This window comes from Notechis scutatus, chromosome 3 (genome assembly GCF_049901735.1).
Source record: "Notechis scutatus isolate UNSWTSFEM ecotype Mainland chromosome 3, rNotScu1.2, whole genome shotgun sequence".
Taxonomy (NCBI): domain Eukaryota; kingdom Metazoa; phylum Chordata; class Lepidosauria; order Squamata; family Elapidae; genus Notechis; species Notechis scutatus.
Window position 1 is genome coordinate 87,230,803 of NC_142011.1, and position 22,347 is coordinate 87,253,149.

Genomic DNA, 22,347 nt, shown 5'->3' on the forward strand with positions numbered 1-22,347 from the left:
GCTGGGCTTTCCCCCACCCAGAAGCACCCTTTACTCCTTACCTTAATACGTTGTCTCTCTACTCAGGGACTAAAAATCTTGCTCTTCTCTCTGTGGGCTGGCTGAAAGAGCACCCTCTAGGATTTCAGCTCTGTGGCTGCTTGGATTTGGTGTGGAGGTTTTCAACCAGCCCCCAGAGACAAGAGGGAGTCCCCGTGGTAGATGGCAGCAGCTTAGCTTGCAATGAAATTTGAAAACAATGATCACATGATCACAGTGTGCTTGGCAACCAATCAGAAGGGCCAACAGGTTGCCAGGCATTTAGATTGTCATCACGTGACCAGGAAAGAAGTGCGGTGCAACGTTTTGCAATTTTGTTAGAGGAGCTTATAAAACTCCCTTTCTGGGGCCATCATTAATTTGAATCGACCTTGAGTGGACCGTCCCATGTACTAGTAGTTACTATAATCCCGGAAATATTTTTTGTTTGTTTTTTAGGCAGGGATGCCTGCACCAGGAACAAGGCGAGACATCTATGACCAGAAGGTTACACTACAGCCCATTGATAACACTACAATTTCACTACAAATGGGTACCAACAAAGTGGCTTCACAGAAGGGGATGAGTGTATACGGGCTTGGACGGCAAGTGTATGACCCTAAGTATTGTGCTGCACCAACAGAACCTGTCATTCATAATGGAAGCCAAGGGACAGGAACTAATGGATCAGAAATCAGTGATAGTGATTATCAGGCAGAATATCCAGATGACTATCACGGCGAATACCAAGATGAATATCAGAGAGATTACCACGGTCAATACAGTGACCATGGCATTGATTACTAGATTTGCCTCAAAAGCTCAGTATTAGTTTATTATTTTATTCAAGAAAAACGAAACTAGCCTTGTGGAATTGTTACCCATCCTTTACACATTATGCTTCATGTACTTAAGGAAATATTGCCTTACATAATAACATTCCTTTTTCCTTTCTTTGCCCTTTTCTTCTCTAGTTGCCTTTAATGCTGTAACATTTGCAGTCTACAGCATAACCAATAACAGCATATGAAGTAAAAAGGAATACTGTGAAAGGGAACTTCTCATATACAGCCAAGTCTTTTAATAATAAGGAACTATGCATTTTTTTTTACAATCTTGTTCTGAAATAGGCATTTTTACATACTATTCCAAGTTTTTAAACTTTTTTTTATTTACAGCTCCATTCTGTGGAAGACTGTAGATGCCTTTATTCATAAAGTTAATTCTGGACCATGCCATCAAAATAAAGGTTATAGTTAATAGTTAAAAATGTTGGTTTTGTACTTGCTTGCTTATCTCCTGAAGTCATAGTAGAAATAATAAATGTGCATTTGTGATTGTGTATGTTTCATCACAGTGTCTAAATTCACCAAAATTCTAGGAAAAGCTTTCTTTTTTAGAAAGGAACTAGTATTAAGTTCTGAGCCCACAAAAATCTACATTTTGAAGGTCATTGACTTTATTTTCTGTGCCATAATATATCCATGTAGAATTGCCTTTTCTTTGAATTGTATTTATTGCCACATTTCTCATCAACTGATCTTGTTGTATTTTTTATAAATAAATGTTTTCTTGAAGACTTAGAAGAACATGTATTATTAAAAAAATAAATGCTAGTTACAGAAGTTATCAAGGAGCCAGATCGAGCCAAGCAACTTCAAAATCAAAATAAGTAAAATTATAACAAAGTAATAGAAGGCAACTGCCTACAGTAACAGACGTTCAACATAAAGACTAAAAAAGCTGAAATTCTATGTTGTTAGAAGTGCAACAGTGAAATAGGAGTCTATTTAACTAACATTGCTGCTAATTAAGATGTCAATTTCCCTATTAGAAACTACCCTAGTTAAAATACTTGTTAAAAAAATTAGCTTTTCTACCAAGATTGGATGTAAAGGACACACTGCCATTTTCTATTGTTGCCAAAGGATTTCTCCACTCTAGCAACCATTCTTTGGGTTCAATAGTAGAAGACACATTTATTGGATTCTATTGGTGATTTTTAGCTTGCCCGTTATATTGAAAATTTGAAACTAATATCCCAGAATTTCTACATGAAGTACTTTTAAGGGGCTGCAATTTTGATACCCTGGGCATTCCAAATAAAGCAGGGTCTTCCAATTTCATCTGAAGGTATTTTGTGGGTAAAGAAGTCTTTTCTGAAAACAAATCAGATTTGACTCACACAGACCTATAAACACATCTTTCTTACAGAATTTCAAGAAAATTCTATCAATTCTCTTCAGACTTTATAACGTGTATCATTTTATTTATCAGATTGCCCAAGGGGGGAAAATTGTCAATCTGTTGGGAGAGGATTGGATTTATGAAAGCATACTTGTGGGACCCTCACAAAATGGCTGCCGGGTGTGTGTCAGAAATTACCAGTTTATTAAAAGCCAACAGATTGCGTTTTTGTTCAGTTTAACACACTCCTTCCTACTGGTTGTCAGATACACTTCTAAATATAGTAAAACTTCAGCATAATGAACAAGTCACAGGAAGACTAAATTACCGTATTTTTCACTGTAAGATGCACTCTCACCCCAAGGTGGGTGGAAATGTCTGAGCGTGAGCGCGGCGGGGGAGGGGGGATCACCACAATTGCCTGCTGCTGCTGTTTGCCACCGCTGGGGAATGCTGGAGACTTCGCTGCCAAGCAGCTGGTTGGTGGTTGGATAGGCCTCCTGGAATACCGCTGATCAGCTGTTCTAGGCAGCAGAGATTACCACTGCGGCCAATCGCCGCCACCAATCGGTATTCCAGGAGTCTGATCCAACTACCAATCAGCTGTTTGGCAGCGAAGGCTCGTGTTCCCCACCACCGGGGCAGCTCAGCTCAGTTGACAGGTGGCGGGTGCAATGGAGCGAAACCCTGATGAGCCACGTGCTGGGGCTGCAATAACATGCTAAAGCTTACCAGGCTGCTTGCTGCAAGGATGATAGCCAGATGAATACCGGATGGATGCTGGGAGGCAGAGGCAGATTTTTTTTCCTTGTTTTTGTCCACAAAAGCTAGGTATGTCTTAAATTCTGGAGCGTCTTATAGTGCAAAAAATAACATAACTGTGTGTTAAATCTAACTTTGTCGTTTTTGTTCAATTTATGTCATTTGCCTAAGTATGGGGCTGAGGTAAATAGCATCACTTGTACTAAAACTTTTATGTAACAGACAATGCTTTCATAATATCTGAAATCTGCTAACCCAAGGATTTATTTCAGAGAACTTCAGTCATCCATCCTTTATTTTCTATAAACGACTTTGGGGTCACCAAAGGTCCCATTGACATTCCGGTAAAAAAAACATCCTTGGCATCATACCAGTTTTCCATTTATTTTATTAAAAGTATTTTTACAATATACAGGCAACCGTACCCTAGGCTTCCCATAGTGTCTTCAATGTATTCTCAGAAGATATACATATGTACAATATTTTTTGCTATCCAGCAGTTTCTGGTGCTTCTGCAGTGTCTTAGATCACATTCCTTTTCATTGGATGGAGACTTAAGAAAGGATTGCACAATCGTCTTGATTCTACTGGTTATATAACAAGTTTTGACAAGGACATTTTCCCCCCAAGTCAAACTTTAGAATCCAAGTAATTGTAAATACTGTACATATTTGAGGTGGGCAACTCAAGGGGTCTTACCAACCACATATCCCACCATTTTTTGCTGTTGCCAGAGCTGTGTAAGAACATTGCCAGAGATATTCAGCACCAAATCATCTGATTTTTGTACTACTTGTTTCTTATTTGTTTTTTAAGCTTGTATGTAGCTAAAGGCTTGAAAATTCCACACTCTCAAAAGATGTTGCTGTCTCAAGATACTTCTTACGATCCTTAGAAACATAAGAAAGGCTGTTTATTCTTCATCCATATAGAGAGCTGGATTACTCATTCTCTGTTCTGCATAGTTACAAATCAGAAACACATTGTGTCACTCTCATAACCTTGAAAATTAGGATTTGATTAAGCTGAAATTAATAGTGAAGTACAGGAAGTCTTCAACTTACAACCATAATGGAGCCTGCTATTTATCGCACTGTTCCCTATTGGCCATTTTTGTCCAAAACCAAAAGTAATAATGGTTTCGGCAAAAACAAACACGGGCCAGTTGCTGAGTGCATGACATGCAGTCACCTGACTGGGGGGTATAATAATCAGAACTTTGGAACCAGATTGTAAGTAGCCCTGGACAGGTCTCTCGTAACTTTGAACAGTTGCTAAGTGACCGGTCATAAGTCAAGGACTTCCTGCACAACAGCTAACATCTAAATACTCAGAAAAAAGGAATATGAGTAAACACATTACCTTTGTAATATGAAACATGATCCTCCCCATGCACTCTTTCTTTGTTGACAAAATCTATAGCATGGTGGTTCAGTTTTCCATAGGTTCTCAAATTTAATTAAATTTGCCCTATTTATATATCCCCCCATCTCACCAAACAAATGATTCTGGGCAGGTACAACACATTCTTGGTTTTTAACATTAAAAACCTGAATTATCCCTTGTTTTCATTTTTGGGATGTCTGAAAATAAAACCAGGGTTCCTACTGAGCAGCAAAGAAAAACCCTATATGGTCATCTTAAAAAAACAACAACATCTTGATCTTCCAGTGTATTCTTTAGCAAAATAAAATGGTTGCTGTGTCAATATGTCTAAGAAAACTGCAGAACTTGTGTAGCAACACAATCCATTCCTCTTATGCACTTGGATGCAACATTTCAACAGAAATAAGAGAGGGTGGAACTTGTGACACTGCAACAAATGTATAGTCATTTTGGCAATATGGTTAAGAAGTGACACCTAAAATCTAAATGAAACCATTAAACTGATGCCATAGTTGATCATTAATATACTTTAAAATATCTTAAATAAATTCTTAACAAAATCAAAAGCTGAAGACATTTTTTCACAAAGTGAAAGTAGACCAAATCATCTCTTTTAGTGCAAAATATACAAATCATTTCAGGGAACTGTTTTTTCTCTGATCTTCATCTTATCTTTGCTGCATGTAGTTTTAAAGCCATCCCAATTTCAGCTCTACAATAAGGAAAATAAAATATGAAATTAGCCATAATAACATAAGTGTCTGTAAATAACAGGAAAAAAAAGTTTAGTATAACAATATTTTCTGCATTCTGTCATTGCATATGTAACTTTTTCAAGATTTTTCTTGGGTGGAGGCAGAAATGCACAGAGCTGCATAGGATGAAATAAACCAAGCTGAGGCATACATAAACCTAATCAACTGAAAACCACAGATTCTCGGCAGCACAACCCTACCGTATACTATTTCCAAACTTCTAAAAAAGGCACAAGGACCTAAGCCCTCCAGATGTGCAGCATGAACAAAAAAAATATCACAAAATAATAATCCAGAAATATGACCCCTATGTGCAGATTTTCTTTTCTGGCATGAATAATTTTGGCAGAAAAATGATGGCTGCTACTGGAAATCCCCTGACAGCAAAATGATACTTTGGAAGCATCACAATGACTTATTTTGCTCAAATGCAAAAAAAATAAAATAAAATGCTGCACAGATGTTATTTTAAAGATTATGTTACTATTTTACAGTGAAATTATGTATTTGAAGTGGACTTTATGATACTTGGGAAAAGATTAATGCAGCCAGCAATGCAGTGATCATAGCAGTGTTAATTTTAACAACGTGATACTACTGGAAACTTATTATTTTGTGCCTTCTTGTATTAATATATCTCTTATAACTTCCCAAGAAACAACTTTCCAAACTTTCCAAATCCCCAGAAATCAAGGAATTCTGTTAAGTGAATCTGTTTTCCCTGTTGACTTTGCTTGTTAGAAGGTTGCAAAGGGGGATCACATAATTCCAGGACACTGCAACCATCATAAATGTGAGTCAGCTGTTAAGCATCCAAATGTATGACCATAGGGATATTGCAGCAGTCATAAGTGTGAAAAATGGTCATAAGTTTCTATGCTGTTATAACTTTGAATGGTCACTAAATGAACTGTTGTTAAGATGAGGATACCTGAACAAGAACAGATAACTCCCTCCTCCTCTCTGCTACTGACTCACATTTGATTGAGGGATTTCTGTTATCAAATGTTTAACTACAATAGGACACTGCAACTCAGGGCAATAAGCAGCTCCTACTGACGTTTAGAATTGGTTTGTCTCTTACCATAAGCTGCAATTCAATGCTGTTTTCATTGTTATAAAATATTCTTCTATTTCTTTCTTTGGTCTTTGCAAGCTTGCTGTTCTGATAGACAAAGTTCTGCAAATAATAGCAATACATTACCCAAACTTATTATATTTAATACTATTATCATTTGAGCAAACTCAAATCAACAGATTATCAAGCCAGTATTAACATTATAATACTACTACATTTTAATCAAAAGTTCTTTGTATTCTGGGATGAAACATATATCCTGTAGTAAATTAAATTATATATCCTTGATGGGTAAAAAAGGAATATATAAAATAAAAACAATAACTCAATTAATTTCCTATAAAATGCTGTTTTATTTGTCCTACAAAACAATTGCATATGACATATTTTGTTGCACAAATTTAAAACTAAGATAACTTTCTATCAATTTAGAAATATGTAATTAAGCCACACTTCTAGGTAGAATGATTCTGAGCAAATGAATCTATAAGTCTAGTTTAGGGCAGGGTTTTAAATAAGAAATCTTAAGCATATTTAAAAGAAATCCCCCCCTCCCCAGTTAAATGGGAGTTATGTGTAATTAATGCTATTTAGCACTGCAATTATTATCTTGCAAAGTTTAAAACAGATACATTTAGAAAATCACATTAAATGCCTAGTCTATATAGACTTTGACATCATCAGGAAAAATCTATGATAGTCACTGAAACATCTAGGAAATTCTTAAAATCTAGAATACATTCTAATAGAAGCTCCTACTAGAAAATGGAAAAAGTTTCACAATATATTTGCCACCAACTTTAAACTGGAAAATAGAATCCTAAACTAGGTAATACAGGTGTTTTCTAAAAATGTTTACTATCAACTTTTGACATAACTACCTCATTTGAAAAAATTAAGACATTATAAACTGCTTTTGGGAGTGCTTACCATTAAATCTTGATCCATTAGGTATGGTTTATCTGAAGAGCCATCATTTGTTTCTACATCAATAGCAAAGCAAAGGAAAAGAACATCCACTGTAGTCTGAAATACTGATAAGAAGTTATGGGCAATGAAATAAGCCAAAACGGCAACCAGCAGCAGCGGCAAGGTCCAAACTTTTAATTCCTGGTGGTAGTTAAATGCCATCAAGCCCCCAAAAACGGTGAAACATGCTACGAACATCTATATTAGGATAAAATTAGATATATTTTAAAAGGTAACTCATCTAAAGAAGGTACCAACTGTATGTAAATGCTTATTATTAGTGTTGCTTGGATAGTGAGATGGACGACAGAAATTTAAATAAATAAGTAAATAAAATTAGTATAAAGATTATGACTGTTTTCAAAAATCTGCTGGGACATTTTCACCTAAACTTTCCATGTTGTTTCGACAAATATTGCTTGACTATTTTCTTCACTTTTGTTTGGACTTTCATTTCTGCCATATCTTGCTTTAATTTAACTGAAGAAATATCTTCATTGTTTTATTTATGAATGAATTTGGGTCTCCCATGAAGAGGCATCTCTTCTTCCAATCACTTGAACAATTGGTTTATCTTCTTTGAACTCCCCGCAACCCTAAATTCTCAGATTTTCATTGTGATGGAAGCGGCTACACTGTGGTGCAGGAACTACTGTTAAGACCACACTGGATGCCTGTCATGCCCTTGTTGGAGTCTGATTCTGAGGGGGAGATTGAGCAGCTGACAGGGAGTGGGAGTGTGGCTCCGGTGGCTGTGGAACAAACGGGGGAAGGGCACAGTCCGGCTGGGCATTCTGAGGAAGACCCAGGGCCACCCCCTCTTCATCCTAGGGCATGCAGGGAAGAACAGAGAAGGGAGCAACGTGGCTTACGGGAGAGAAAAAGGCCCTGATCCGTTTCATTAGTTGCAGCTGGGAGAACAGGATATAAGAAGGGCGTTTGCACACAGCACCTTGCTGGAAGCAAAGCATGCATTAACTTTATTGAGGCTTATCTGGGTTTTGGTGTCCTCCCCAACTGTGTGTGCTTCGTTATCTTTTGGAAGTCTGCAATTTATTATCCTGGCCTGTTGTGTTAATTACTTCAGCATGGTTTGTGTTGCTTTTTTTATTTCTAATTTATCTGTACTTTGGGTTTGGACTGCACTTCTTCCCTTTGTAGACTGTTTTTGGAAGAGTTTGATCTTCAGCCGAGGATAACTAGACATTGGGGGCCAAGTTGGAGGTGTTAAAGGGAATTTATCTACTTTTGTGCCTTTGTTATTGTTGTGCCATGCCCCGGGTCATCACAATGCCAATCAACATATGTAGGTACCAACTGTAGGTTTAATCTGGCTACAAACATATACTACGATCAGATGAATAAAAACATTAAGAGGGGGTTTTGCCAATAGGAGGATCCAAGACTGACATAACACCCCAATGGACACTGTACTTAACAGCCCAAGCAATACTTTTGTGCTTGCTCAGTGATCAAGTCCTTAATATGGTCATGGATATCATATATATTTTACTTGCTTCCAGAGAACAATTTAATTTCCATAAAATTTGAATTTACCCTAGAATCTGACTGAATTTACCCCTGCATCATTGACTAAACAAGGTTTTCAATGAGGAAAAAAAAGTTAATAAAGTTTTACCTTTGCAAGAAAGACAGCAAAGTCACTGAAGCAGTTGATTGCCATGGTGCTAGTTACATTTTTTGATAAAATAACACTGGCATCTTTAGCCGAAGTACAAAAATTTGTCCCATTTATGATAGTTGCCGCATATGCATTCTGCAATCAGAACGTTAATTGGTAAAATAGCAGAAGTAACAAGACAGAAAATAGGAAGTACTTGGCCAAAGTTATTTTTATAAATATATATATTTTATCATACTGGGGAAACGAAATTACTTGCATAACTTTTAATCTCATTGTCAAAACCTATATAATAATAATAATAATACTTTATTTGTGGTCACAGACCAAAACACAAGTACAACAAATGAAGAACATGGGAAAATTAATCATGAGCAATTGGTCACCAAAAACTTGACTAAGTGGAATTACAGCATTTTCCTCTGATGGTTACAGCACTTAAAAAAAATTTGGAAACCTGAGAAGTGATGTATGAGGAGCCATCCCCTAGACAATATAAGAACAAATTACTAACACTGGGTCTAGAGGGGTCTGTTTCAAGGAGAGACAGTAACTTAGATCTGCCTGCATTATACACAGGGCAATATAAAAGGACATGCTCCACAGATTCAACCTCAGCTCTGTCACAGGGGCATAGCCGCTCATTAATGGGGAGCCTCTTAAATAGCCCATCCAGTAGTGCTGAGGGCAGAACATTAAAGCGAGCTAGGGAGAAAGCTCTTCTATACTTGGGAATGGTTAGAGTGTAAAAATAGGAAGCCATCCTCAGTCCGTAATTATTAAATTGGCTGAAGATCAGAGGGGAGCAAGTTTTGTTAGCTCTGGCTCGTAGATATTGCAAGTCAATGTCCACAAGCCATTGGACTACCTTAAATTGGGCGTCCTTAAGGCCATAATCTCCCAGGGCATCCCCTGTAAAACCTAGCAGGTATAATTTCTTCATCAGCTCCCTCTCCCAACGAGAAATATGAGAGTCTTCAGCAAATGCTACTAGGAACTGCCAGAAAGAGCACCCAAAACCACCATTTAGTTAATCCACGCCATACATTCGACTGATCAAGTACCAGTTCCAGGTACATCGGAGCAAAACCAACGCAAGGAGGAAGACCCAGAAGTATTCTAAGAAAGACAGCCTGGTTTCTTTCAATACAATCCTTGAAGCCCCGTATCGATATAGGAATTCCGTAAAGAGTTTGAGCCAAAGTTTTGGCTTTGTAAATACACAGAGCAGAAGGAATAAACTGGCCTCCTTGGGTATAAAAAAATCTTAAAATCTGCTGGTGACTACAGGAGGCTGAATTCAGCACCTGGGTTGGATGTCTAGTCCAAGCACCAGTGTTCTGAAATTGAATAGCTAAATACTTAAAATGGAAAACCTGCATAACAGCACTACCATTGATAGCCCAGTTATACAATTTCCGGGCTCTAGAGAACACCAATACTTTGGATTTGTCATAATTAATGGACAAGTGGTTCTGAGCACAGTAAGACTCAAATGCAGAAAGTAATCTTTTCAGACCTGGCCTTGACAATGAAAGGAGGGCCACATCATCAGCATAAAGGAGAAGTGGGATCTTCGTAGTTGACAGGTTTGGGGCGTGGGACTCAATACGTCCAATGTGAAAGGCCAAGTCAGATAAGAATAAATTAAACAAAAGAGGAGCCAGAACACAATCCTGCCTTACTCCGTTCTTAATCGGGATAGGATTTGAAAGTTCTCCCTGCAATCCACACCTGACCTGACTAGAGGTCTGGTTGTACAAGGATCTAATTAGGAACAGAAGACGTCTAGCGATAGAACTTTTGAGCAGTTTTGACCACAACAGTCCCCTAGGGACTGAGTCAAATGCTGACTTTAGGTCGATAAAAGCAGTAAAAAGTTTGCCACCTGGTATGGTAGTATATTTATTGACCAAGTGCGCTAAAACAAAGCAGTGGTCCAGCCCGCTTTAAACCCAATCTGTTCAGCACCAATAATATTGGACTCCTCAACCCAAGTGAGGAGTCTGCATTGGAGATATTTAGCATACAATTTTCCAATGATGGAGAACAGGCTTATGGGGCGATAGTCGGCTGGGTTGTTCCTATTTCCTCATTTAAAAACTGGAACAATAATTGCTAAGCTCCAGGAGGAGGTAGGGATCCTGCCAGATCCTGTATTGATATGCGTGAAGAGTCTTGCTAAGAGAGGAATCCACCACTCGGGATTGGATTTTAGCAAATCAGGGGGTATAGCATCAGGGCCAGGGGCTTTGACTGACTTGAGTTCAGAGATAAGCTCGGTAATCTCAGCATGAGTCACGGGTTGCCAGTCAGGAACTGCAGGAGGCAGCTGTGGCCCAAGCACGGTCGAACTTGTTGACGCCTGGAAAATTGCCAAGAAATGGTTTTCCCAATCTCTGTTGGAAATACAGCAGAGGGGGAGTTCTTGATGACCCGGCAAGGAGCTGGCAACAATTTGCCAAAATAATCGAGTGTTCTTCTGCTGGATGGAGAGAAGTAGATCTCGCTTCTCTCTCTCTTTAGCTTTCTTTTTCTTAGCAATTAGTCCTTTATACTCCCGCTTCAAGCGATAGTAGTCCTCTGGTAGGCATTTATCCCCTCGATTATGATAGAGCAGGTAAACCCGATTAATCTGGTTCCTGAGCATCAGACACTCTTTGTCAAACCAAGTTTACTTCTTGAATGATATGGACCACTTGGCCTACGGATGGCTCCTAGCTCCCTTTGAACACTATTAATTAGTGATTCAAAGGCCGAGATTGTCCCTGGGCCACTACTTGTTAGGGCCTAATTGTATAGGCTGAGACACTCCGGAGATGATAAAAAGGAGTGGAACTTTCTTTCAGTATTAGAAGACTATTTAATCTTCCTTGTATATGAGGCCACATAGGGATCTAATATCTGAGGACCCCTAGGGAGATGTATATTTGAGGAAAGCCCAATAATTGTAACCAGGGGGTAGTGGTCGCTCTCCATAAGGCAGTCCACATAAAAAGCACCGACTGCCTTTCTAAGAAGCTGGGATACCAGCACAAAATCAATAACATTACTCCCACGTGAGGAACTAAAAGTAAACTCACCAGCTAGATCACCTAGGGTACTCCCATTAAGAATTATCTTGTTGTGTTGGGCTGCTAAAAGGGCTAACTGAAAAACCTATATATCATTCAAGTTTTAATATGAGGACAATCTTTTCACTAGTTTATTCAGAATAGAACAGAACAGAATAGAATAACAGAGTTGGAAGGGACCTTGGAGGTCTTCTAGTCCAACCCCCTGCTTAGGCAGAAAACCCTATAGCATTTCAGACAAATGGTTATCCAATGTCTTTAAAAACTTCCAGTGCTGGAGCATTTACAACTTCTTGATGCAAGTAGTTCCACTGATTTAGAACCGTGGAGATCAATAAGCTTCATTCCTCAAGAACCAAACTAATTAAGCATATAAATAAGAATATCCAAAAATCTACAATTACATTTCCCAATAAGCTATAAACATCCTTATTTTATGTAGTGAAAAATGAGCCATTCTTGTCCTCTTTAAAAAAAAGAATTTTAATACTGGTATATTTAATAAATACACAAGTCTGCAAAATTATTCTTAAAAAGAAAAAGTTATTCTTAAAAAGAAATGTGTAGTCTTCTAATGCTCAATGTGGAATTAAAATTCTGATTGTGGGACTGAAAATACTCTCAGCATCTGTTTAAATACATCCTTCAACAACCTAAGATTAATATTCTGTTTCTACTTTTTTCCTGTGTTTAGTCCTTTGGAACCTAGAAAATTAAGTCAATGTACACAATGATTTATTTTCATAAGAGAGTTGGGAAATATTAATACAGAAATATAAATCCACATGTCTGTAATAAATCATACTAAAATAATACAGTGTAAAACACACATACATGAAATCAGTTGTAATCCATGAAATTTCTATATAGTATTTATGCTGCCATGGGGGTGGGTAATATGACAATGACTTCCTGAACATAGGATACACACAATAGCATATCAACAATAAAACAAAACAATCCCCACCATCTAAAATATTTTGCTATTAATTAGCTCAAGCCTCAGCTTAATTATTTTAGTACTTTTAAAGAATCATGGAGCTTTAATAGATATTATTCAACATCTTTCCTCATGGGAAGAATTTTCTAAAAAGAAATTTGTGGGGTTTTTGACTTCTTCCTAATACAACCACTTGCAATTTACTCCCAAGGACCGAGAACATCCTGAACATTATTGAATAGGGCAGAGAATGAAACAGCAAATAAGGGACCTCTTTTCCATTTAAACCAAAAAAAATTCTCTCTAATTGCTTTCTGCATCCTAATTCAAGCTCCCAGGGTGGGTGGGGGACAGATTCCAGGTGTGCATAATCTGAAGTCAAGACAAGGCAAAAAAATAAATAAAATCCTAGCATACAAATCCTTGAACTCTAAAAAGCTATCTAGTAATAATTACAATACTCTAAAACTTAAGTACAATCTTTTGTAAACTGAAGCAGCAGTCAAGATAAACTCTGAAAGTAACATTGATTCTCCTAATAATTGACTAAGTTAAGGGCATTTTGTTAAAATTTAAATCTTGCTTTAATTTATGTAACATAAACTAAATATCTTAAGGGAACATAACAAAAAAGTAAGCTTCAGATATTGACCGTTTATATTTACTCTGGATTTCAGAGTAAATTACTCTGGATTTCACTCTGGATTTCTTGCATTAATATGCATGGGAACCAAAGAAACAGATAAATAAGGAATGGGTTTGTTTACATACTTCAAATTAAGTGGGCGAAGAAAATGTTTAAGAAAAAATACACTTCCCAACATAGACAGAATGCCAAAGGTCTTGGAAAAACTGACCTGATAGCTTCATGAGAAACGCTACATGGCACAGATCCAACAACTTTAAAAAAATCCTTCTGGTGCAAAATAATTGCTACTTTGCGTCACAGCCAAATTCTATCTTCCATTCTAAGATTCTAAAAATTATCCCAGGGAAAGGGAGAGCACCACAGCAACAGAATCTTCTTTGGAAAGAAACCAAAAACAAGGCAGGCATGCAACCATGCCCAGCTTCCAATCCACAGCCTGCCTGCATTTTTAGAGTGGTTGGCCATCTCCTACTATGTAAAGAGCTCTCCCAGAGAACTAAGGGTGCAGCAAAATGAAAAAGTAATGATCCAGAGACTGTGACAGATGGAAGCTATAGAAGGAAGTATTTTTTATAGCAGCAAAGGAAAATATTAATGGGATAACAACACAGCCTCTTTCAGATATGCGTAGGGAACAAAATGGCTTTGAAATAGCAGGATTATTTGTTTTGTCCCCTGCATACAATGTGAACATATAAAGCCCTATGGCCAGTTCTTAATTGCATAATGTGGCTTCTTTTACATGTTCCTTCCCTGGAGTTTGTAGATATGCCAGAAAGTAGAGATATTTGGAGTGTATGACACTGGACACTAGAAAGAATACCAGTCAATACAGCTCTCCGAAGTACTCAGAAATTGCTAGATTGACTTTAAGCATTATCACTAAGAAACCCCTCAAATTGAGAGAGAATAAAACAATTGTATCTCTAAAACAGAAGTAGGACAAAGTTATGCATGACCTACCAGGTAACACATTTCTGCTCTAACCTTAAATTGATAAATTATTTTCCTCTTTTGTCTTAGCAGGCCTCCGATATCTTCCAGACATTTAATTATCATTAATATGTAATCTTCCCTTGCTGATGCCCAAACTAAGCAATACCAGGGGCAGACGGAAGGGCTATAAATTAAAATATGCCTAATTAAAATATCCCCTTTGTGATTCAAATTCCAGAGACAGTCCCTACTGCTTCGATTCACCAGATTGGGATTTGAAAGGAAACCTGGCGCAGTAATTATTGGGAAAAGTTTTATTAAACAGGATTCAGTTTATGGCACTCCTGGCGCCTTCTTTGATGTCTCCCAGCTTCAGTACCTGTTCTGCAAATTCTAAATTTTCCAGCAACCACAGGAAATTCAGAAAACAGATTAAATGATCTAACTCATTGGGCTGGTACTGTTTAGAGTAGGTAGTCCTGCAGATATCCACGGTCTCAGCCATAAAGGGATTAATAGGTTAAAATCAGCACCTTAAAATGTACCCAGAAAACGAATAGTAAACAATGCAGGATCTGTAAACTAAATGTTATTTGCTGCTAACGTCGGCAGCCAAAAACCATGAATCTGCATACAGAGGTTGAACAAGTAGCCTTGTGGTGCAACCAGAACAATCTTGAATTAAATACACTTAAAACCATAGAAATGGTGGTAGATTTTAGAAGAAACCCTCCTATACTACCACGTCTTACAATACTAGACAACACAGTATCAACAGTAGACAACTTCTAGGTTCTATCATATCTCAAGACTTAAAATGGACACCTAACATGAAAAACGTCATCAAAAAAGCACAACAAAGAATGTTCTTTCTGCACCAACTCAGACAGCTCAAACTGCCCAAGGAGCTGATGATTCAGTTCCACAGAGGAATTATTGAGTCTGTCATCTGCATCTCTATAACCGTCTGGTTTGGCTCTGCAACCAAACAAGCCAGACACAACTGATAATTAGAACTGCAGAAAAAACAATTGCTATCAACCTGCCTTCAATCGAGGACCTGTATACTGCACAAGTCAAAAAAAGGGCTGTGAAAATATCTACAGACCCCTCACATCCTGGACATAAACTGTTTCAACTTCTACCCAAAAAACAACGCTATAAGGCACTGCACACCAGAACAACTAGACACAAGGACAGTTTCCCCCCGAATGCCATCACTCTGCTAAACAACTATTTCCCACAACGCTGTCAAATTATTTACCAAGACTGTATTATTCTTCTCATCCTTCCTAGTACCTATATCTTCCCATTTATGAATATAACCATGTTGCTTGTAACTTTACAATTTGTATTGTTTCAGTTTCTAGTATGATTTGATTGCTTATTAGTAACCTTAGTGACTATTACTAAGTGTTGTATCTTATGATTCTTGATGAATGTATTTTATTTTTTTTCTTTATGTACACTGAGAGCACCAAGACAAATTCTTTGTGTGTCCAACCACACTTGGTCAATAAAAATTCTATTCTATTCTATTGTCATCTGTCCTATTTTTCTTATTGCATTAGACAAGGAAATAATGTTTCGCTAACACAAATATTGCACATGCTGTCTCACTGATTTTAATTTCTTTCCCACCAGAAAAAGCAACATGAAAATGTTTCCTATATATTAAGGAATGGCAAGCAGCAATCTTTAGTCAAAATAAGAGAAAGACTTGCAGCAAACCAATGTGCCCACTTGTAAAAATCAGGACTCAAAGCAGTAATTATATACTAATGCGCATTCCACCAAAGTCTAAAATAATTCTGGGGAAACACACCTGACAAAAATGTATGAATATATATTCCCAGATTACAACAGCTCAGGGTATTATAGAAATAATGCCATGAATAACATTGATTCCAACCAAGGAATTCCCTTTTAGATTTTTACAGAAGCTGATTATATTCTCATTTTGTGGACTATAATTCACTAGATGCTTATGTCTGGCAGAACGAAATAATCAGATTTAGATGCATTCTAGTTTAGTCATGTTAGTTAAATCGGTCATTATAAATCACAGAAGCTGTTCTACCCCCCATGTATCAATGAATAGGCCTATTGAACTCAATGTGATTTATTTTGGCTAAGATTTATAGCACAGTCCTGCATGCTTTCTATAAAATCAGCTGGAATGAAAAGGGCAAAGGGTTCTTAAATATAGATCATCGTTCTTTGCTAGTTGTCACAAAACTGGGATAGTAACTGCCTTGGAAATATTACTGATCACAAGAGCATTTCTTTTTCATGTGACTTTCATTATTTTGCATGTGATATTATCCAATTTATATAATGTACCTGGTTTAAATATCCAAGAAATCTTTCTAGGCACCAGAAACTGCAAAAGCAGCATTTGAAAATACATCTTGCACACATGTTCTCCTGGGGGGAAAAAGCACAAGTTGTAATTAATCATCAAAGATGCCAGAATTTAAAAAGCAAGTCTTTCAGATTTTTATAACACTTCCTACTTCCCACGTACAGAATACAAGATTCATATTCATCTATTATTTTCATGATTCACGAAGTATCTTGAAAAGACTTTGGCATCTTGGGATTAAAGCTCTTGCAATGATAGATAGATAGCAGCTTTGGTATTTATTTTATTTTAGAAACAGGATATTTTTCAATCACAGAAATACATACCTAGGATTTTCAAATGTAATTTTTCCTTATTTCAGGACCATTTTCAGAGAAAAGTCTCAAATTTCTGTGACAGTAATTAATTAATTAAAGGACCATTTTCAGAGACAAATGTCAAATTTTTGTGACATAAATTTATTTATTTATTATTCCTGTCCATCTCCCTCAAAGGAGTCATCATCTTATCAATGGTAAATTACCTAAACTAGATATGTGTCTACATTGCAGCCATACCAAAGAGACGTCTGTTTTTAATTTATAGATTAACAATAAGCATTGAAGTATAATATTTTTCTCAGCATATTATAATTTTCTCAGTGGGAAAATTCTTTCTTTTTGCCCTGTTCATTGCATTGCTTTTCCTTTCTACAAGTGCTTCTGTAACATTTGACTCTTTTATTTTATTGCTTCTTTCTTCTACCTGAGGAAGTAAGATAAATACAGGCAAATAAAGTAGGTTTAAATAAGGTAGGTTGAAGTGAAGTAATAATGGGAATGTCATTGATTATAATCAGAAAAGTTTTATGATAGAATACCATACAGCAGGGGTCCCCAACTACGGTCCCGGACCGGTACCGGTCCGTGGATCATTTTTACCGGGTCGCAAAGCTTGGACGCCGCCATCTTGTTTCGTCGGCGCTTCCGGGTTTCGGTTGGAAAGCGGCGTTTGGGTGCTTGCGCCTTAGTTTCGTCGAAGGGGGCGGCTTCGAACGAAGAGCCGTCCCAATGGCGGTGGAGTCTCGTATTACTCAGGTACCGGTCCGTGGAAGAATAAATAATTGTGAAACCGGTCCCTGGTTCAAAAAGGTTGGGGGCCACTGCTATACAGCAATGTACAAGTTCACAGTTATTGTTGAAATATATTTAAGGGATCTTTGAAAAGTTCAAGTAACATAGTGAATAATTTTGGTTCTTCTGAAGAACATTTCACTCATTTGCTAGTGAACCAGAATAAAGGAATACAGTATCTAAAACACTACAGAGAGTCTTTGAGTTATGACCACATTATGGTCATAAGTAATGATTGTAAAAGAGGTCATTCATGTAATCAACCCGGTTTTACATTTTTTGCAGCAGTTAAGTGAATGCAGGGGTCATAAAACGAATATTGTGGTAATTAAATAAACAATGGCTCACTAGTTCTATCAAAAAACAGAACTGCTGGTTTTCAGCAAAAATGTCATAAACATTATCCAGGATTTTGCAAATGGCCTAAGTGTTCCAGTTACATGACCAGCAGCGGAGGGGAGGGAGGGGATGTAACGGGGGCAGGAACTCACCATCAGAAGTTCGGTTCTGGGTGTTAATTCCCCTTTTTGGGGTCCGTGTTAACTTTGAATGGCTGCTAAGCAACCAATTGTAAGTCAAGGACTATATCGCTAAACAAGTTTATATGTAACTCATTTATGAAGTGTTATGAACCCAAAGAAATATTGACCAAGGTCATGCAACACATTCATTTGGGATTCAGGCTAACCAGATCCATGGAAAGCACCAATTAATAAAAGGTAAACCATTCATTGCCTGGCCCACTTCTTCCTGGCTGACATCCGAGTAAACTTCATGAGCTCTGTTCAGCAGCTTTCCCCACTTAAGTTTTTTTTTTTTAAACCTTAAGAAATAGATAAAGAGTGTCCTGATTATGGCCAAAATTACCAAGAAGGGAAAGTAAGTGTCTAATCTTCCCTTGTTTTTGTTTTTTTAAAAATTCCATCATATGCACTTATGGAAAATATCAATATGATGAAGGGAAAGAAGTGGTTTTGGTTTGCCATGCAGATACACCCAATCAAACTATACCATAAGTTTGCGAAGTATTATCAAAGCATACTTGTCTTTCCTTGACACCTAAATTATAGCTAAGAACAAAATGAATGAGAAAGATGCAAGCCTGAACATTTTCCTTCTACTTTCTGGTTAACTTGATCTATGCATATAAACTTAATATTGTGTACTTGTCAGCCTTCCATTTTAATATATGAAGTTCTGGAAATCTCTTTCATTGTATCTCATTGGAACCTTAAATACTCAAGGGGCAACTCTCCATGATACTTTACAAGAAAAAAGTTGAAACATCAATCCACATACCCTCCATTTCTGACCCACTCATAATAGACATTTTCATCTTCCTCTCAAAGATAGTTAGTCCCTTAGCCTAAGCAAACTTCGTTAGTTTTGCAGTATTTTTTTTTCTAGCTATCAGAGAATAGGTGCAAATCATTAGGATATGAATCCTTTTCAAAGTAAGTCTGTTACAATGAAATTTATTGCTTTTTAAGCTGTTGCCTGCTGAGATAAAGCTAAGTAATAAAGTCCAATATAAAATGAGGCAAATAAAGACTGCATTTCATTTCCTTACTTAGGTATTATATTTCTACAGTTATTTGCCCGATTGCTATGCTGTGGTGTTAGAAAATGAAAGTAGGAGCCTACCTTATTTTTCAGAATGTTATAAACAGACAATAGAATAATCCTTGGGACTCTCATTATTGGGATTATAAGGGACCCTTTCACAACTGTTCCCAGATGATAACAAAAGAGAACTGATATGGAACCCAGGATTGGATGACTTGATAGTTTAATCTTATTTCTACAATGAAAAATAAGCAAGCATAAAAAACTGTACAGAAAATGAAATATAAACACAACACAACTATTAGAATCTTTATCCAATAGTTTGGAAATCCTTCCAAGTGTTTATAGTACTCCATTTTCTAATGCACGAAGAATGAATTGGGGTTTTATCCTTGCAAACCGCTCGAAGACACATCTTTGATCAATTTAATTTTTGTATCATTTTATGATTTCTGATCATCCAGTCAATTCCATTTCAGAAGCTACATTATACAGGTAGTCCTCGACTTACAACAGTTCATTTAGTGAAGTTACAACAGCACTGAAAAAAGTGACTTATGACCATTTTTCACATTTATGACTGTCATAGCATCCTCATGGACACATGATAAAAATTCAGATGCTTCCTATTTATGACAGCTGCAGTGTCTGGGGGGTGTGTGTCATGTGATCACCTTTTACGCCTTCTGACAAGCAAAGTCAATGGGGAAGCCAGATTCACTTAATAACCATATCTCTCACTTAACAACTGCAGTGATTTATGTAACAACCATGGCAAGAAAGGTCATAAAATGGGGCAAAATTCACTTAACCAATGTCTCACTTAGCAATGGAAATTTTGGGCTCAATTGTGATCATAAGTCAAGGACTACCTGTATACTCATATTAAAATAATATTCTTCCCCTTTTTCAACAGACCCAAAACAAACCTTAAGATGTATGGAAATCTGTTAAGTCTGTTGCAGTGAAATTAGACAGGAGGAAGTGATTGAGAATAAAGGCAAAAGAGACAAGATTGGAACCATCAGTGGGGACAGCAAAGGACATGCAGTGCAGTTCCTAGTTCAAATCTTGATGGGTTCTGTAGTGGGGAAAGGCCCTAAGAGAAACTTGCATTGCTTCAAAGTAGAAAGTAACATACTGAGGTCCAAATGTGTATAAATAATCACAAAATACTGTACAACATCTCACATATAGCCAAACTGCTACAAAATTAGAAATGCGTATATAATTGAGTGAGAAGTTTTACTCTTACAAATTCAATTCTTTTTCTGATACATTTTGAGAAAAGAAAAAATGTCGGTACTGCTCAAGATGGTTACAACCCTTTAGTTGTAATCTTAAATGTACAGATCTCCACTAAAAACCCTAAAAATGAACATAAATGAACAATGAAAACCATATAACAAAACTATTTCTTTTAATAAAGATATTTAAAAATCTATTAAAAGTCTTCCCTGGACTCTGCCTGCGTCTCCTCAAAGCTCACAGTTTGGAAAAACCTGCTGTAGAGGTTATTTTCCCATAAGAAGGGGGGTGACTATTCCTCGGCTAGCATGAAGGAGGGCGAAAATGAAGACTTAAAACTGAAAGAATTCTGAATAGGAGAAAGCAGGAGAGGTGGAGGATTAATAGCTAACAAACTAAGATGAAGCTAGACAATACTAGCTGTTGAAGATTTACTGTTTCCACACAAATTATCATGGGACAGATCTACTCTTTACAGACAACATTCATGGTAGATCTGAAAAGAAGAGAAAGTAGCCATGTGCAAAGAGCAACAGCCAAGCCAAGAGAGAAAATGCCAACTAGTGTAATTTCCACTCACCTATCTCTAAGTAATCTCACCTTAGCCATGAAAGCCAGCTAGATAGCTTTGTGAACCGTGTCACCCCCTCTCAGTCCAACTTACCCCACAGGGAAAAATAGGAGAAGGAAGAAATATTAGCTGCTCAGACTCACCTTGAATACCAAGATGGGCAGCAAATAAATTTAATAATGGATAAGAAGACCAGAAAAATAAAGACAAGGAAACCTTCATCCTTGCAATGATGTTGACTGGCTCTACTTACAAAAGAAAATACATCAGATTGTTCCAAATACATCAGAAAATAGAGTAATAGAAAATGAAGTGTTCTGGGACTTTAGAATTCAAACAGGCAGCACCTGCCACATAGTACCCTAGACTTAACAACTGTTGAGAAGAATGACAAAAATGTCTGGATAGTAGACATGGTATCAACCTGGAAACAGCAAAACAGAACAGAAAAAAATTGAAGAAAATCACAAAATACAAAGACTGCAAATAGAAATAGACTGATTGTGGCAAAAGAAAGCAAAGATAGTAGCAACATGAGCCCTGATGGTGTAGTGGTTAGAATGCAGTATTGCAAGGTGACTCTGCCTATAGCCAGGTGTTTGATCCTGACCGGCTCAAGGTTGACTCAGCCTTCCATCCTTCCGAGGTTGGTAAAATGAGGAGCCAGATCATTGGGGGCAATATGCTGACTCTGTGAACTGCTTAAGAGTGCTATAAAGCAGTGATCCCCAACCTTTCTGGCTCCACGGACTGGCAGCAAGGGCAGGGATGGTTTTGTGCATGCAACCTAATCCTGTGCATGCACAAATGAAGTGTAACACACTCGCCTGCTGCTTGCAAAAACTTTGAGCCTTTACGAAAAAATAAAAATGGTAAAAGAGGAACAAATTAAATAAAGAAAAATAGAATTTAGAATTAAGCACACTCCTACTTAGCCAGTATTGAATACTATAAGATAGTGAAGTAAACTAAACTTGATTCAAGAAAGCTTGTTTTGCTGGGACAAAAGAACATCCATTAAAATGCCTGTTTTAACATAAATTCCCAAGGACCCACAAAAATTTCTGCTACACTACAGCTAAATGGCTA

At 37.2% G+C, this 22,347-nt stretch overlaps 2 protein-coding genes across 7 annotated transcripts in view; one reads left to right on the plus strand and one right to left on the minus strand.

The window, feature by feature from the left end:
- CNN3 (calponin 3) overlaps nucleotides 1–1,595 on the plus strand; it is a 40,163-nt gene extending 38,568 nt beyond the window's left edge. For all 3 annotated transcript variants that reach the window (XM_026671848.2, XM_087960646.1, XM_087960648.1), the window contains exon 7: nucleotides 478–1,595. In XM_026671848.2, coding sequence (XP_026527633.1) covers nucleotides 478–825 — 348 coding nt within the window. In that variant the 3' untranslated portion in view covers nucleotides 826–1,595. The remainder of the gene's footprint in view (nucleotides 1–477) is intronic.
- A 3,268-nt stretch (nucleotides 1,596–4,863) lies between these two features.
- SLC44A3 (solute carrier family 44 member 3) overlaps nucleotides 4,864–22,347 on the minus strand; it is a 42,632-nt gene continuing 25,148 nt past the window's right edge. For 2 of the 4 annotated variants that reach the window (XM_087960645.1, XM_026671845.2), the window contains 6 exons: nucleotides 19,518–19,674; nucleotides 16,740–16,823; nucleotides 8,795–8,932; nucleotides 7,117–7,353; nucleotides 6,193–6,288; nucleotides 4,864–5,065 (listed from right to left, as the gene is read on the minus strand). In XM_087960645.1, coding sequence (XP_087816771.1) covers nucleotides 5,060–5,065; nucleotides 6,193–6,288; nucleotides 7,117–7,353; nucleotides 8,795–8,932; nucleotides 16,740–16,823; nucleotides 19,518–19,674 — 718 coding nt within the window. In that variant the 3' untranslated portion in view covers nucleotides 4,864–5,059. The remainder of the gene's footprint in view (nucleotides 5,066–6,192; nucleotides 6,289–7,116; nucleotides 7,354–8,794; nucleotides 8,933–16,739; nucleotides 16,824–19,517; nucleotides 19,675–22,347) is intronic. The other 2 variants (XR_015748662.1, XR_015748661.1) reach the window with 2 other exon arrangements.